General features: G+C 44.9%; 1 protein-coding gene across 1 annotated transcript in view; it reads left to right on the top strand.

Annotated features, from left to right (window-relative positions):
- The window catches only part of Itpr1 (inositol 1,4,5-trisphosphate receptor type 1), a 323,135-nt gene that overhangs the window by 259,796 nt on the left and 47,006 nt on the right, over positions 1-16,333 (top strand). The window contains exons 49-53 of the mRNA XM_032905993.1: positions 216-311; positions 3,132-3,254; positions 4,422-4,526; positions 8,003-8,195; positions 13,452-13,574. Coding sequence (XP_032761884.1) covers positions 216-311; positions 3,132-3,254; positions 4,422-4,526; positions 8,003-8,195; positions 13,452-13,574 — 640 coding nt within the window. The remainder of the gene's footprint in view (positions 1-215; positions 312-3,131; positions 3,255-4,421; positions 4,527-8,002; positions 8,196-13,451; positions 13,575-16,333) is intronic.

The raw sequence follows: 16,333 nt of genomic DNA, 5'->3' as shown, positions 1-16,333 counted from the left end.
ATAGGCCTCTTAGGCTCAACTCAGACTTCGTCCATATGCTTCTAAGGTTCCCAGGAGCATACCCTCTGACTGGTGAAAGTACTCTGCAGTGGGCTTGGTCATAGGATGAACCTGTCTGTCTAGCCAGGATGCATACTCGTCCATCTGGGCACATATGTCCAGGCAGCTGCTCAGGCTGCTCCTCCATATTTCTTCCCTTGGTTCTCTCCATTTAGAACAATGCTTCAAAGCTACTCCTGGCCATCATGGAAAGCAGACACGATAGTGAAAATGCAGAGAGGATCCTGTACAACATGAGGCCCAAGGAGCTGGTGAGTTGTCACCCATCCCTTGACAGTAGCACCAAGGAACTCAGAGCGAAATCTGCAACAGAATAATGGACCTGCTTCTCTGAGCTTCCGAAAACATTCCTCAAAACAGAAGCAGCAAGGATGATTTAATCCTGCCCCATGACTGCATAGAGAAGTATGGCAATGGAGATGGATTGTTCCACATTGACCTATCGGCACAGACCACATATGAAAGCTTCCCTCCCCTTTGCTCGCTCATGGAGACCAGTGTGCAGTGAGTGAGTCTGAATTCAGTCCGTAGCTCATTCCTTTGACTGTGTCACCTGAGGCCGCTCTTGGAGCTTTCTGAGCTGTACTCTCCGGCTCTATAAAAGAGAAAGTAATATTATATACATTGAAGGGTTATTTTAAAGTCTTGAACATAAGAGTCATATCAGACTTAGCATGGTGCTTGGCAATACAGCCCCATGTGAATTGAGGTCCATTTTCTTCTCTGTATTCATTAATAGGTAAGCGTTCTACACTGAGCCTCATCCCAGCTCTTGATTTGGGGCAGTTTTGTTTTGTTTTGTTTTGTTTTGTTTTTGCAAGGGAGCAGGGGTAGGAATAGAAGATTGAGACATGGTCCTGTGTAGTTCAGGCTAACCTCAAACTCACTTTGTAACTTGGGCTATCCTTGAACTCTGGATTCTTTACCTCCACCTCCAAGAATTGGGGTTATGGGTGTGCACTACCATTCCCTGACAGCATTGATTATTTGAAATGATGACTTTGCTGTACCCCAGCTTATAATCCCTTTACTTCACTCACTGGGATGACTGGTGTGTGTCACCACACATACATAACCCACTGCCATATCTTTTAAGGACTTACAAGTTGGTATCTGTTCTCGGTGCAGTCATCTGAACAACAGGGGAGTCTATTTTGAATGTTGGTTTTTGCTGTTTGTTTCCTTGAAACATGACCTGGTTTATTTTCAAAGAGTGACATTTATGATAGACTGTGACTCCCCATGTTGGGAGTTGAGCTGTGAAAGGAGCAATGTTCAAGGATGGGTGATAGGAGTCGAGTCTATTTGGACTTTGCCCCATGCAAATAAACTGTAACCGACAGACTTAAATGAGGGCATTAAAGCATTTCTGCCTCCTGGTGACCTGGATGTGCACTAGAGGCCAGAGCAAAGTCCCTTTATGTATCCTTTGAATAAAAGTTCACAGCAGCCTAGTTCTTTGATCCCCGAGGTCAGGGAGTGAGTTCTCAGCAGAGAAAGGATTCTCTGGGAGTTTACATAACAGCTTATGTAACTGGGGGTAACTGGGCAGCCAAGGGTCATTGTTGAGTAGGGTCAGAATGGCCCTTGCCTAGAGCCCATTTCAGATCCTGTGGATCAAGAATATGCTCTGTCTCTTCAAGACTGTCGTGGGTAACAAGTGCCATGACCCCTTGCTATGGCGACACCAACTCCTGGGTTGCTCCCTTTGGTTAGAGAACATCATTCTGGATCATAGAAAGGATCAAGTCTTCTTAGCCTTAAGCAACCAGGGCTCTAAGAAGACAAGCAGGACGGAAGCTTGAATATCCAGAAGACATCCAAGTATGCACATGTGTGCATGCATGCACTTGTGTCTGCAAGTGTAACAGTGCTGGGTTTGGTTTTAGAACTGCTTGGCAAACAAGCTTAGACAGTGAGGGTCTCAGGCCCGAAGTTACACCAGCAGCTGACCCACTGTCAATGCAGCGTATGTGGCTTTCCACATGATTCCTCTTGGATAATGAGAAGGTCCCAGATAACAGCTAGTGGCAATGAAGAAGGTGCCCCAGGCTAAAGGACCTTCTGAATCATCCAAGGAAATGATTGATTCTTGGTATAACTGAACATATTTACTTTTGGTGTTTGAGTTATTAAATTCTGAATGGCATGTTTATATAGGAAAGCTTGGCCAGGCATTGTCCAAGTGCCAGGAAATGGATTTAGATGTGAGCGGCCCCAGCTTCTTCCCCTGGGAACCAAAGTGAGTGTGAAGAGTGGGCAGATGGTACAGTGCTCTAAGAAATGTGCTACCAGACTCTGAGGACTCCCAGAGTCAGGCTGGCAGCTGTGGCTACGTTCAAATCCTAGTTCATTAACCACGACCTCAGCAATGTTCTTTTATGTCTTCATTTCCACATCTATAAAGCAGTAGAAATTTCTGAGAGCTCACGAAGCGTTTGTTAGCATTACATTTTAACAGAAAATAATTGCACTACTTTCCCAGAAGCTAGCGGATTTCATACTCTAGTTTGTACTCCCCCCTCATCAACCTCCTAAGGGATCAGTGGTTGGGATAAGGAAAAGAGTGTGTGTGTGTGTGTGTGTGTGTGTGTATCACTTTTTGCCATCTTAAAGGGTTTGGGTAATACTAGTGGTGGTAGTGTGTGTCTCTGTGTGTGTTCATGGTGGTGGTGGTGTACATGCAAAAATCAAAACCACGCCCTCTCTTTCCACTGTGGGTTCCAGGATTCAAACTCAGGTCTGGTAAAGCCCTTTTAGCCAGTGAACCATCCACAACCTTTTTTCCCCTGTTAGGGTTTTTTCACCATCAACTCCTAGGGCAGAAGGATGTGAGCCAGCCATTGAATGCGTTGATCTAAGTAGAGTGAACGAACTTCTCTTGCCAGTGAATGTGGTGCTTGCTCCTGGCATCCTTAGAACTAAGGAGTCTGAGCTGTATCTGATGGGATGGGCTTAGTCCTTGGTGAGCAGTGTCCGCTGCAGGGGTAGACTGCTGTCTAAGCTATAGACGCCAGTCCTGCAGGGCCAGCCCTGAGTCAGGACGTGTATTCTCTTGTCCCCACCCAAAGGTGGAAGTGATCAAGAAGGCCTACATGCAAGGCGAAGTGGAGTTCGAGGATGGGGAGAACGGTGAGGATGGAGCAGCCTCCCCCAGGAACGTGGGCCATAACATCTACATCCTCGCTCACCAGGTACGGCCCCCTCTCTCTCTTGCCTTCTACACGTCACCAGTGTACTAAGCTGGAGGTGCCCTGAGACTCACTCTTCCTGGAAAGCTTTCTCCTAGCACTGGTTGTACCCATGTGAACAGAGCTTGCAGGTGTGTTAGGTCACCTGCCTTAAGGGGCTGAATTCCAGGATGCTGCCATTTTCCCAGTATGGTGGGTTGGGAACTTGGAAATCCCCATGCTTTGTACACACATCTACCCTTGAGCAGTCACACTGGATGCTTTGTCTGGAGCTGCTGAAAAGGAGTCTTGGGCATTTTATAAATACTAATGAGTCTCCCTGAACAATCTTAAAGAAATAAACTTGATTATCACATTTGGGGATCTGTGGGAACTTGTCCTTACAATTTCCTTTTGTTTGCCTTTCTGGGTGATACTTTCCTTCCCTGACACCAAAATGCCATATTTCATAATCTCTTCCCAAGTGTCTGGGTTTTTGAAGTTGCTTCTTTGAGTATACTGAGTGTCTTCAGGTTTTGGGTGGGGATGGGAAAACCGTAGCCCAGCTGGAGATTGACATGTCCTTTCCTTCACCTCCTTTAAACTTGGGTACAGGACCTGGGTGTGACACAATGAAGGCAAGCGGCCTGGAGTTACTCGGCCCCTTCCTACTTGCTCCAAAAGGTTTCTGAGTAGCCCTGGCATGGAGGCTTAATGGAGGTGCATGGAAAACTTCATGTCCCTCCTGCCTAGCCTAAAATAATCAGAGAAAAGGGGTATCCTGCATGGGCATGAACTGTCCACTCTTTTATGCCAGACTCCCAAAATAGCCTCTGTGCAAAGCAGAGCTTTGCAGAAGGGAGCAAGCCTCTCTTTCGTACTTGGCCTTTGACTTACTGCTGGTCATTTTGCACATTTTTTTTTTAAACTCAGAAAAGCAGGGTGTAGCTCAGTCAATACAGTGCTGACCTAGCATGCAAAAAGCCCTGGTTGCTGTAGTGTGCATCCGTAAAACCAGAATTCTGGAGGGAAAAACAGGAGAATCAGAAGGTTAAGGTCATCCTCAGATACATCACATTCAAGGCCAGCCTGAGATGCATGAGACCCTGTCTCAAGGAAAGAAAGAAACCTAGAGTTTAAAACTAGCTCTTATGATCCTCGGCTCCCAGTTTCTCTTTGCTTGTGTTCTAGTTGGCTCGGCATAACAAAGAACTTCAAACCATGCTGAAACCTGGAGGCCAGGTGGATGGCGATGAAGCTCTGGAGTTCTATGCGAAGCACACAGCACAAATTGAGGTATAAACTAGTCAAGCTATAAACGGAATACTCAGGCAGCAAGGCCTGGACCTGCAGTAGATGGTACCCTGTCCCAGGGTTGGCATGTTCTCTCTGCTCTGAGCAATAAAAATGTTGAAGTGCTTCCTGTTTACTAGCTTCTCCCATTAGGTTTACTAGATTTCCAGTGGTGATCAAAACTATCATGGTTACTGCTTAACGTGCAGAGGGGAGATCAGATCCATATAGATTTGATTACAACTTCTGGCTGGCTCCTAAAGCAAGTAGGTAGGACTGACGAGGCAGCTCAGTTTATAAAACATTTGCCATACAACCACAAGGACCCAATTCAATACCCAGAATCCACATAAAATATCCAGGTGTATTATCACCCACTATGGTCTCAGTGCTGAGAAGGCAGAAGTAGGAAGGTGGCTGGGTTTGCTTGGCCAAGTTAGGGACGATTTGGTCAGTGAGAGACCCTGCCTTCAAAAAGGGAGGAGAAAGTGCCTGATGATTGATACCAATGTTGACTCTGGCCTCTCTCCATACTATGTACACAAGTACCGGCACACACATATGAACATATGTACACATGAAGTCTAGCAGAGGAACCTGTAGATTATAGGAGGTCTGTTCTCAAGAAATGGAATCCAGATACAGAATGAAAGAACACAGGACTGAAACAAGCAGTTCCCAGATGGAGAAGCTTTCCTGACCTCTACAAGGAAGACCAGGTAAGGGGTGTGCTAGAGAAGGCATGACGGCTGGACTGGAGTGAGTCAAGGTGAAAATGTGCAAGTTAAGGAGAGGAAATAACACAGAGCAGTTGAAGCTTACACACTGTCCTGGAAAGAAGTCTGCACTTTATCCTCAGAGGAGTGGAACTGCTAGCATTTCCCCCACGGGAACCCCACCATCCTCTATGCATTTTAACAGGACAAAATCCTCACTAACCTCTTGACCTATAGACATCATCTCTACCTGGAAAATGGAGGAACTCTTCAATAACGCTCAGTGAGGATGCTAGCTTCTCTCACTCTCAGGCTCCCACCTGGAGTATGAATCCCAGGAGGTCCAACCCCTGATTCTGCATTGTCTCTCAGCATCTGAAAGAAACATGTCTGGCTCTAGAGTCTAGATAGTCAGGAGATTGTACCCTGTTCTGCTAAGGAAATTATTATAATGTCTGAAGAAGGATTTGTAGACCTAAGAGACTCATTGGACAGAATGACACATTCAGGACAGAGGCTCTTGGGAGTCTCTTCTTACCTGCTGTCTCAGCTCTCCAGGCCATCCTGATGGAATGCTTCATTTGACCAACTAAATCAGCCATGCCAAATGTATGTGAGCACATAGTCTGGATTTATTGATCCTGGTCAGAAGCTTAGCCAAAAGGCCAGCTCTGTCTTCCGCATCCTTTAGGAGACAGGCTTGGCAGTGTAGTACATTAAAGATGAGTAGAATCAGGACGTAGTGTCTAACACTCTGGCCCAGTTGGGAGGAGCCTGAAGCCTGATCAAGATAAAAGGCATGAAGAAAACCTCTTACTACTAGGGATAGAGAAGAAATGCTATTCTGTCCTCCTGACTCCCACCCACTGCTAAATCTGCCCAAACAAGGAAATTTTAAAAACTTGCTAACCTCGGAATCAGGCCCTTGACTGGCCAGGACCCTCCCTTTAATTCCCCTGAGGGCTATGTACTGTGTCATAGCTGCTTGGGGCTTTGCTAGCAGACCCTGGACTCTAAACCCTTCATCCATAGAACGAAATTCTTGTCAGAGGTCTTCCTCTCCCCTCCCTTTCCCTCCTGAAGCCAGCTGCACATCTCTCTTGTGCGTGGGGGAAACAAGGAATGGTCCTAATGCTAGTCTGTGTAAAGCAGGTGGCCACTTCATAACAAATATTGGAACAGGCCTTTGAGCCTGTGTCCCAGGCAGGTTCTAGGTATTAACCACGCTTCTGGTTAAACCAGGTTGGCTTTGAACCAAAACCATTCTGACAGCAGAGTGATTCTGAGCCCCCTGCCCCCCAAAACCTGAGATCTAGCTAGATTCAGGAGGCCCATTTTTCTCTGTACTTAATGGAGTATAGAGCTGTGAGAACCTGTCTGACCTCCATAAGAGTTTCCCACTACAACTGGGCCTGAGTCATCTCTCTTGCTCCATAAGGGAACAAAGGTATTGAAAGAGGGAGCAAGCTCTTCCTGTCAAGGGCGTCAGCCCTGAGCGTCACCCGACCTCCTCAGCTTCTGGGGAAGAATGCAGAAAGGCCAAGAGGCCATGGCTCCGGTGTACTGCAGCCTGTGGCCTTCTAGAACTCTCTGTCTCTGAATCTGTGACTTAGTACAGTGTCCTAAAATTGGAAACACACTTCTCTGGAGGTGGAGCCCATCTGAGGAGGAAGTGGAGGTATCGTGCAGCCACCCACCCCTGCAGCACCACAAAGCCAGTTTAAGGAACACTGATGCCCTCCCAGAGGCAGTGGACATATTGGTTCATATGTCATGCATTCTGGACATTATGACAAGATGTAGGAAGTCATTGCAACTGTGGTAGAAAGCAAAGGTCTGTTCTAAAAGTTCTTATTCAGAGTTAACCCAGTTTTGCTATCTGAGGAAGAATAATGGGTGAGGCTTATACTATGACCCAACATTGCCCTATCTAGTATGATGGCCATCAAGCCATGCCTGTGAAATCAAAATTAGATGCAAGTAATTATTCTGTTGCTCATTTGCAATAACTGCATGTGCCTAGTGCTTGATGGCCTCTGTGACACACAAGGAATGGCCCCATTGATAAAGAAAGTTCTACTCTATAGTATGGCCTCAGCTGAACACAGTATAAATTGTTCCAGATGAAAGTCGATCATGTCTAAGAGAAAACGAGAAATGGGCTTCCCATCTGTTCGTTTTCATCAAGTAATTTTCACACTCTGTAGGTAGATATCTATTGCTGCCGGGAGTTTCAGTCAGGCCGAGCTTGTCAGCTTGTGAAACTGAGCTGGTTGTCTTTACGCTTATCAGTTGTTTGTCCAGACAAACACTTCAGCAATATCTAGTCATGGTTGTACACTGTTTATCTACAGTCTCAAAACAGAATCATTTTAAAATACCTTAGCAGTATATAGAGTATAACTATGATACTTTTATGATTCTAGTGATTTGTTTTTTAAAATGAGGAATATTCTATGCTACAGTCACAAAATTAAAACCAGTATTTAAAAGTGAAGAAGCATTAAGATATTAAGGGGAAGGGGTTGATCATATTTAAATGAGTGGAGCAGGAGGTTAGACAAATTCTTACAGACTTAACAAAACTTTTATGTTTGGAGTGCACATGCACAGACACATACGTGCACACAGCGGAGGGCTCTCAAATCAGACAGATTCACATTATCCTGAGTCTTGAAACCCGAGTTCACCGCCAATAGCAAAGCAAAAGAGTCTGCATAAAAGGCTTTGGGAAGAATTGTTTACCCTCCGTTTTAACCCTAGATTGTCAGACTGGACCGAACTATGGAACAGATTGTCTTCCCTGTGCCCAGCATCTGTGAATTTCTGACTAAGGAATCGAAACTTCGAATATATTACACCACAGAGAGGGATGAGCAAGGCAGCAAGATCAATGACTTCTTCCTGCGCTCCGAGGACCTCTTTAATGAGATGAACTGGCAGAAGAAACTTCGAGGTGAGTCACAGTGCCTGGACACACTCTGGGAATGCACATCTCTGAGGCTTCACACCTGGCCCAGGGAGTGTGTGTGTCCCTCCAAGAAGGAGCAAGTCAGGAATGGCATCCCCCCAGCTGAAAACAGAGCTTTGCTATCTCAATATCCCTGCCCAATCTAAGGGCCCTAAGCGGGCTGCATTAGTGAAGCATTTGATTCGATTGGCCTAGGGGCTTCGTGGATGGCTTGGAGTGCCTGTTTGGGTGTTTCCCTGTGGAAAGTAATTAGACACAGAAAAGGCCAGGCCTTTTCCTGCACTGGATGGTTCCCTCAGGCTGAGAGTGCAGACTGGCACACCTGTTCCTGAGACTCTCTGCTTTCCCTCTGATGAAGTAGCTCAGGGTCAGAACTCCCAGTCATTTTATAGGCAGTCCAGTTGTTTGCCATAGAAGATGCAGCATGGCTCACCAGCAGGTCCCATGACAAAGCCCAGCCAAGTCAAATGAAGATTACTTGTCCAAGGCACATTTATAGCGCTTCCCCCAGAGGGCTTCTGGACTCCCAGTTTTCATTAGCGTTTTTAATGTGATCCTTCAGCACCAGCAGTGTGCTTGGCAGCAGCTCTTGTGACCAACTTTAAAGGATCCTGCTTTATTTGTGTGTGAGTTGGGAGCCAACATTTTTTTTTTTTTAATCCAAAACTCCAAAGCTAGGCTCTAGTTGAGATCTTTCCGGCTTTTCTCAGGGTGCAGCCAGCGTAAGAGAGAGCAGTTTGCAGGACCTCTGGTGCTATCTCTGGTCCTTGTCAACCTGAGCAGAGCTAGGCCTGCCTTCCTCACCAGACTTCCCTTGTCTGCCTTCCTCCTGGCTTCCCTTGCTCTACTGGGTTCACACACAGCAAAGAGTTATGCAATCAGAGTGGTAACAGGTCCTCAGGACCAAGGAGGAGGAGGAGCAATCTCTTCCACCTCCACCATCCCCCGCATCTGCAGACACAGGCAGGCAGCTTATCTGGTCCCGGACCCTCTGGAGCAGGTAGGCGGTAAAGATCCATTTTCTCCAGAAAGGCCACCTCGTCATTCCAAGATTTTTAGTCAAGTATAGCTAATGCCTTCTCTGATTTCAGTCTTTTCAGTTTTTAAAAAAAAAATCGTGTGTTCGTTGTAGGGAAGTTTAAAGACAACAATACTTGTCATCTGAAAATCTTTAATTGCCTCCAAACCCATGTACTAAGAGAAAAATGGGAAAATAATAAGTGAATTAAGCATCCTAAGTATTTAGGAAGGGGAGAGATGTACTCATCAGAAGCAGAATTAAAATAGACTCACTGCTTCCCCTAAGCAGCTTACTTCTACCCCGCGAGCAGAGATTTTCTGTCTCGTTGGCAAAGCTGGCTTACCTTTGGCTGAAGTCATAAAGGTTGTGATGGGTGTGATGGGAAGTCAGTAGCCACTTCTCCTTCAGCGTCTGTCTACTGCTGTGAGTGTTTTCTAGTGTTAAGAAATCAGTATGGGGCTGGAAAGATGATGGGTCAGCAGTTCAGAGCCCGGGCTACTCTTTCAGGGGAGCTGAGTTCACTTCCTGGCACCTGCCTGGCCACCCATAAGCATCTGTAACTCCAGTTCCCAGGGATCTGACACACTCTCTTGGCCTCTGTGAGTCCCAGGCATCATGTGGTACACATACATGCACGAAAGCTACACGCCCATGCATATAAAATAAAGATCAAGAAATTTGCTTTTTAGAAGAAATTGGTTTTATCTTCTGCAAATGTTTTAGTTCTAAAACCAACAGCCAATTTGATTTGCTCCTCGGAAACCCGTTCCTGTTTTCTTCTTGAAACACATGCACACACCCTTCTATGCGTACACATGCTTTCTCGGGCCATCCCTTTCTGACACCTGAAAATCATATGTCTAGTGAAGAGAAGACTCTCTAGGCTGTGGAACCTAGGTGACAGAGCAAGAGGAAGGCACAGGTAGAGTTGCTTAGGCCGACCATTTCTTGCTTGGAAGTTTTCCTTCATGCTTATTACATTAGAGGTAGCATTCGCTTGAGTGGAGTCCGACGTCCTCCAGCAAAGCCCAGTTTCTTTAAAACTAGGAACCAGTGTGACGGAGACGTGGAGTTATTTAAATAGCTTTGCCTGCCTTGGGTGCCAGCACTCTGCCATTCTGCTGGTTTGTGGCAAGTATATCAGTCCAACTAAATTACAGTCCTTAGGAAAAGAAAACCCGCTGCAAGGTATGGTGGGGGATTTGGTAATGCGCATATTTCTTCCTGTGGGAACTAACGCTCTGTAAGGAGACAGGCAGCACAGGCAGAGTTTTAAGTGGCTACAGTATGAAGCTGATTATGACCAGGGTTATAGTCAAGCAATAACAGGTTACAGAGATATGGGGAAAGACTTGAAAGAAGAGGATGAATGGTGGTAACATCTAGGAGAATTTGGATGGACACAACCTAGAAGATTAAGGGATGGGGAGGTATGTTCTGTTGCCTACTGCGATTTCAAACCCTGATGCTTACAAGAACATGAATGTACTATCTTACCGTTCTGGACGGGAGTCTGGGGTAGAGTGAGTCTTGTGCCTCCTCCTTTCATTAAAAAGACTTTGTCAGTCCCTCTTGTCATGTACCGTAGCACACTCACACGCTGACGACTGAGGTTTGAGACATTTAAGTACACATTATTTTGCTTATCATAGAAGGGATGTTAATTGCTTTAATCCTTCACAAGACACAATGGCCTAAAACAACCTCTCATTCCCTTACAGTGTCCTGTGGTCAGGAATGGCTTAGCTGGATAGTTACAGCTCAGGGTCTTTCATTAGGTAGCCACTGAGATACCATCCAGAGTCCAGTGCTGTTGTCATCTAAGCACTTGCCTGGCCCTGATGACTCCACTTCTTAGTGCTCTCTAACGGCTCTGGAATCAGGGCCTTCCTTTCTTCTGCACATAGGCCTTCCAGTGAGTCTCGGTATCCTCGTGACACAACAGTTGCTTTCTTTAGAGTAAACGATTGAGGAGCAAGCATGAGAAGAAAGCCACAGTGCTTTTAGGACCTGCTCGTGGAAACCTCATGCCTGCATGTGAAGTATCCTCTTCCTATTAGAAGCATAGCACAGTACAGCCATACTCAAGACAACGTGATTAGCTGCCTCTCTTAAAGGTATTCCATCAAAGACAGAGTCACATCAAAGACGGGGGCATGTGTTAGCTCACAGCAGAGGGAGTTCATGGGAGTTGAAGAGGAGCACAGTGTGTTTGTGGGAACTACCACTAGGTTAGGATGTACGAGCAGCCTCTGTGGGGAAAGGAGAAGGTTTGGAGATGGACGGGACATAGCTCTGTGTGCCACAGGAAGTATAAAGATACTGTGGCTCTTTAACTATCACCTCGCACCTGGGTTAATAACTATTCGAGCTAGAGAACTGATTATTTGTTCAGATTAAAAAATGAGAGTATAAAGAAGATTAGCTTTGGAAAATTAGATTTATTTGTGAACTGTATACCCTTGTTAAAGGCCATTTATCTCAGCTGTATTGAAGGGGACGTATCCCATGCAAGGAATTCTGACTTCCAAGGACAGTCACAGATTTCTGCTAGCTTCTTGCATTTTCCCTGGACTTCTTACAAGCTCTTGATGCATGCATGAGTATGGAGAGGTGCTGTCAGTCTTCCTGAAGCTGTCCCTCAGCCTCGCCAGTCACCAGCGTTCTGCCATTCACCTCTCCTGTTCTTCTCAGTTGTTTTTGTCACATATAGCAGAAGCGTCCACTCTGGTCCCCTCAGAAGTGCCAGTGGCTGTTTGTTTCATTTCCACATTGCTTCAGCAGGCTTGGGACGTGGCTCAGTTATACAGTGCTTGCCTAGCGTGCATGAAACCCTGGGTTCAATCCTTAGCACCATATAAAAGTAAGCACAGTGGCATGCAGCTGCCATCCCTGTACTCCGTGAAGAAGAGATGGAGAATAAGAAATTTGAGGCCATCTTAACCTGCATGGTTGGCTTGAGTCCAGCCAACATTACGTGGAACCCTGACTCAAAAAGGATTTCATTTTTGCTTCACAACTATTTTACAAAATACTAAATTGATACCTGGCAGTTGACTGGATTCAGTCAGCTCCTCTATTGAATGGCGACATTGGCTATCTGTCTTGATTTCTTTTACTGACTCCAGATGATCACTAATTGGGAAAATGAGATCACAAATACTTCCTCCCATTTCTGGGCATTGGTTTCTCTTATTTTTTGAAGATGAAGAATTTCAAACTAGATGATTGCTCACAGCTCTGTAACAACAGTTTTGAAACATTGCCCATGACCAAGTTCTAACATGATTATCAACAGTTACTAAATTACCAGTGACCTCTTTAATTGTGCCATAACTTTCTTTGGATGGATGTTTCCCAAGGCTTGGCTGCTGTTGTAGGCCTCATTATAGGGTCTTTGGTTTTGTCACTGGCTGTTGTCCTAAAGTTTTGTTAAGAGGATTTTACTGGTTGGGAGGTAGGACACGATAGACATCCTGTCTCACATATCCCGTGCTATGCTCTGGAGATGGGGAAATGTTATCCACCGAGACTGTCTTACGGAAGCTGTCCCCTGCACCGCCACGTCAGTAAAAACGTAGAACTTTGTATCATCTTTTTCTCTCCTGGAGCCTCTAGATGTAAACTCCACTGCCGACCATGGTCAACCCCACCTGGTTTCCCCAGTTCCCTAGTTTTGAGATCAAACGGCAAGTGAGTTGATGGTGAAAAGGGGATAACTGTCTCACACAGGGGAATTAATAGAGTGTTAAGTGAAGAAAATGGTCCCAGGCCCAGTCAGAACTTCAGCTACTCCAACTCTGAATGTTCTGTCTCCCTGACATTTCTAAAAGGCTAATTGAATTCTTGGGTCTTTCTGGGCATCTCATCTGGTACTGGAGGTCTTGGGGAGAACCAGAATCTTAGTGTGTGAACTCCGGATAACCCTCAGATTCCATAACTGGTGGAGTTAACAGGGCACGAAGGACTTTGAGATTGCCCAGTCTTTGCCCTTCTCTTCTCCCTTGTGCCCCAATGAAGCTTCTGTTTGTGAGTTCTCCGGTGACCTGATGTCATGTCGCTGTGCCAGCTCTGAAACAAATTATCGTTCTTACTGTTGTGATCAAAACTGGGAACAAAAGTGGACTTGTGGGGATCGAGCAGAAGGAAGGCCCATGCCACACTCCAGCACTCTGATGTGCAGTCGTCAACAACCTCACAGGCTTCTTCTGTTCCCGCAGCCCAGCCTGTCTTGTACTGGTGCGCCCGAAACATGTCTTTCTGGAGCAGCATCTCCTTCAATCTGGCCGTCCTGATGAACCTGCTGGTGGCGTTTTTCTACCCATTTAAAGGAGTGAGAGGAGGTAACCATACCTTTCTTTCTTTAAGTATCCTGCCTTACCTTTTTGAGACACCGTCCTGTATTATAAGCTGGCCTGGAACCAAGGATCCTCCTCTCCTGCTTTGGCCTTCTGGTGATAGGCCATCCTACTGATTTCTCGATTTTTCTATGGTTCCTGTTGCTGTCCTAAAACACCATTACCAAAAGCAATTGGTGGAAGAATAGGAATTCTACATCACAGTCTATCATTAAAGGAAATACGGGCAGAAATCTGGAGGCGAGAACCAAATGACACAGAAGCCATGAAAGGGTACTGCTTACTGGCTTGTTCCTCATGGCGCTCTCAGCCTACTTTCTGATTTTGCTAACAGAACATTGCACAAAACCACAGACTTGCACTTTATTTTGAGATACTCTTTTCTTAAACAAATACTAAGTAATCCCATTGGCATCCGGGTCTAAAATAAAATGTTATTAAAATCTTATCTTTAAAAAGGAAAAAAATAATCTGAAGCTCGAGACTCTTCATTTTGAATACCTAGGAGTCAAATCACCCACAGGGACCTGGGCCCTCCCACCTCAATCACCAAACAAGAAAATGCAACTCGGGTTTGCCTACAAGCCAGTTAGATGGGGACATTTTGTTAATTAATGTACCCTCTTCCCAAGTGATTCTAGCTTGTGTCATATTGACCTAAAATTAGCCCGCACACAGAGGTATTCTACCATAGCTGGTTCAATACCTTTAATTTCAAAGAAACACTTGATGACATTAGGAAGGCTGTGACTTCGGTCTTAAATCCTGTCACTGAAACCATTGGTGCCATTTAGGATCCCAGTTATCCATTTTCAGATAAGATGAAATACTAGTTTTACCCAAGATCTAGTTTTAAATTAAACTTAAAATAGAAGGAGGAGGAGGAGCTGTTGAGCCTGTCAGAAATTGTCTTAAGCCCCATGTCTTACATACAGGGAAAGCATGCATCCAAGAAGTTGAGAAAGACAGCACACCAAGCTAGTTAGGTGCATAGCTGATCTTATAGCATAGACATAAACAGTTGGTTCACTGTATGTTTTCCTGTACCATGCTTCTGGAGCAATTTTCAACTAAAGACTAAAACCTCTGGAATGTTTTTCCCCTTTGCAGGTCAGAGGTAAGGCAAGTCTTGACACTGTAGCCAGTACTCTTTGAGTGTTTAGTCTATGGAGAGCTGCCTGCTACCATTAATGGATTTCCCCCACCCACCATCTGTTTCCAGACACCGACATGAGCCTTCAACACATTTTGATGAGAAAAGTCAAAGTTTAGGACAGTACTTCTCTATTGGGGACCCTCAACTTGAAAACTGGTATTTGAGAGCCATTGAAATTGTGGGGCTCTGGTGAGAGATAGGAAAGGCTCCTCTTCTGTTACATAATCATGTCCTTTCTCTCTCCTCACCATGTTAGGGATTCAATCAAAGCCCTCATGCATGCTTGAGAAGTGCTTTAGCATGGAACCATGTTCTCAGTCCCATGCACCCCAGTCTCCAAAAAGGTTGCTTTTTAGCTATTTTTCTTCAGAGCTTTTTGGCCCACCAATTCACTTTTAGCTATAATAACCTGCCTCCTGTATGAAACTTAATGGGATAAATAAGCCCCCAAATCAGACCCAGAAAAACACTGAGAATATTTGAACTTAATAATGCAGTCATAGATCTGAGCAGCACATGTATAATAAAAGTATACTGAAAGACCAACTTTAAAGTGATAACATTGTATAATACTACATACCCTTTCAAGCACTTAACTTTTCCATTTGGACTTAACTTACATTGAAAGGTATCATTTGAATAGCCACTTCTTCCCCACCTTCATTAGCCTGAAGGTCACAAGATTTCCTTGTCCAACTGTGGGTCATGGGCTTTAGAACTTCATACCAATGGATTTACTGGAAAGCAGTGTCAGAGCTCCTGGGAATGAAAAGAGGCTGATCTCACACATGAATCCCCTTTCATGATATGGACACTAAAGTTACTTTGGAAGCAACAATTCACATTAGAGTGAATGCTTACATTTGTAACATGTGCTCTGGAAATTTTCTGTGCTCAGCACCAACTGTTTTCAGAAAAATGGTTGTTTTCATACTGCTCAGAAAATATATCTGGTTAATTGGCCTGAAAATGCCAATGTGAAATCAGTATGCGTTAGACTCTGTAGGTGCAGCTCAGTAGTAGGATGCTTGCCAAGCATGACCAAGACCAGGATTTGAGCTCCAGCACTTCTGAAATAAACTTTTCTATGTATGTTTACATCACAGTTTCTTGCTAAAAACAGGATTGCTAAAATGTACCTCTTAGATGTACATAACAACCTAACTTTGTACAGTGCTGTGGTTCTATGGCTTACATGACCTTTGCAGCCAAGAGCAACAGTGGCCTTAAAAGCTCCTTTTCAAAAGCATCGTCCTAGCCCACTGAGCCACCTGTCAGAAGCACAGCACTGGTGCACAGTCAGATACTGCTCAATCTTCGAGCATACCACAATGGCTCAAGTAAAGACAGCATGACTCCTTAAACTTTCTTATTATTGAAATATTTTAACTTACCCATGAACAGAAGGAACAGCATGACAAACTGCCATGTACATCAGCCCAGCTTGAACAATTAACATTTTGCTAAACTTGTTTCCTCTATCCCCCTACTGTATTTTTGAAACATTTTACAGAAGTTTAGACATTTTGTTGTTTTGACCATAAATATTTCAGTGTGCCTCTAACTTATAAGCATATTTTAAAATATA

This window comes from Rattus rattus, chromosome 6 (genome assembly GCF_011064425.1).
Source record: "Rattus rattus isolate New Zealand chromosome 6, Rrattus_CSIRO_v1, whole genome shotgun sequence".
NCBI classification, from domain to species: Eukaryota; Metazoa; Chordata; class Mammalia; order Rodentia; family Muridae; genus Rattus; species Rattus rattus.
Note: the sequence above shows the minus strand (reverse complement) of the source record. Positions and strands in the feature narration are given on the sequence as shown.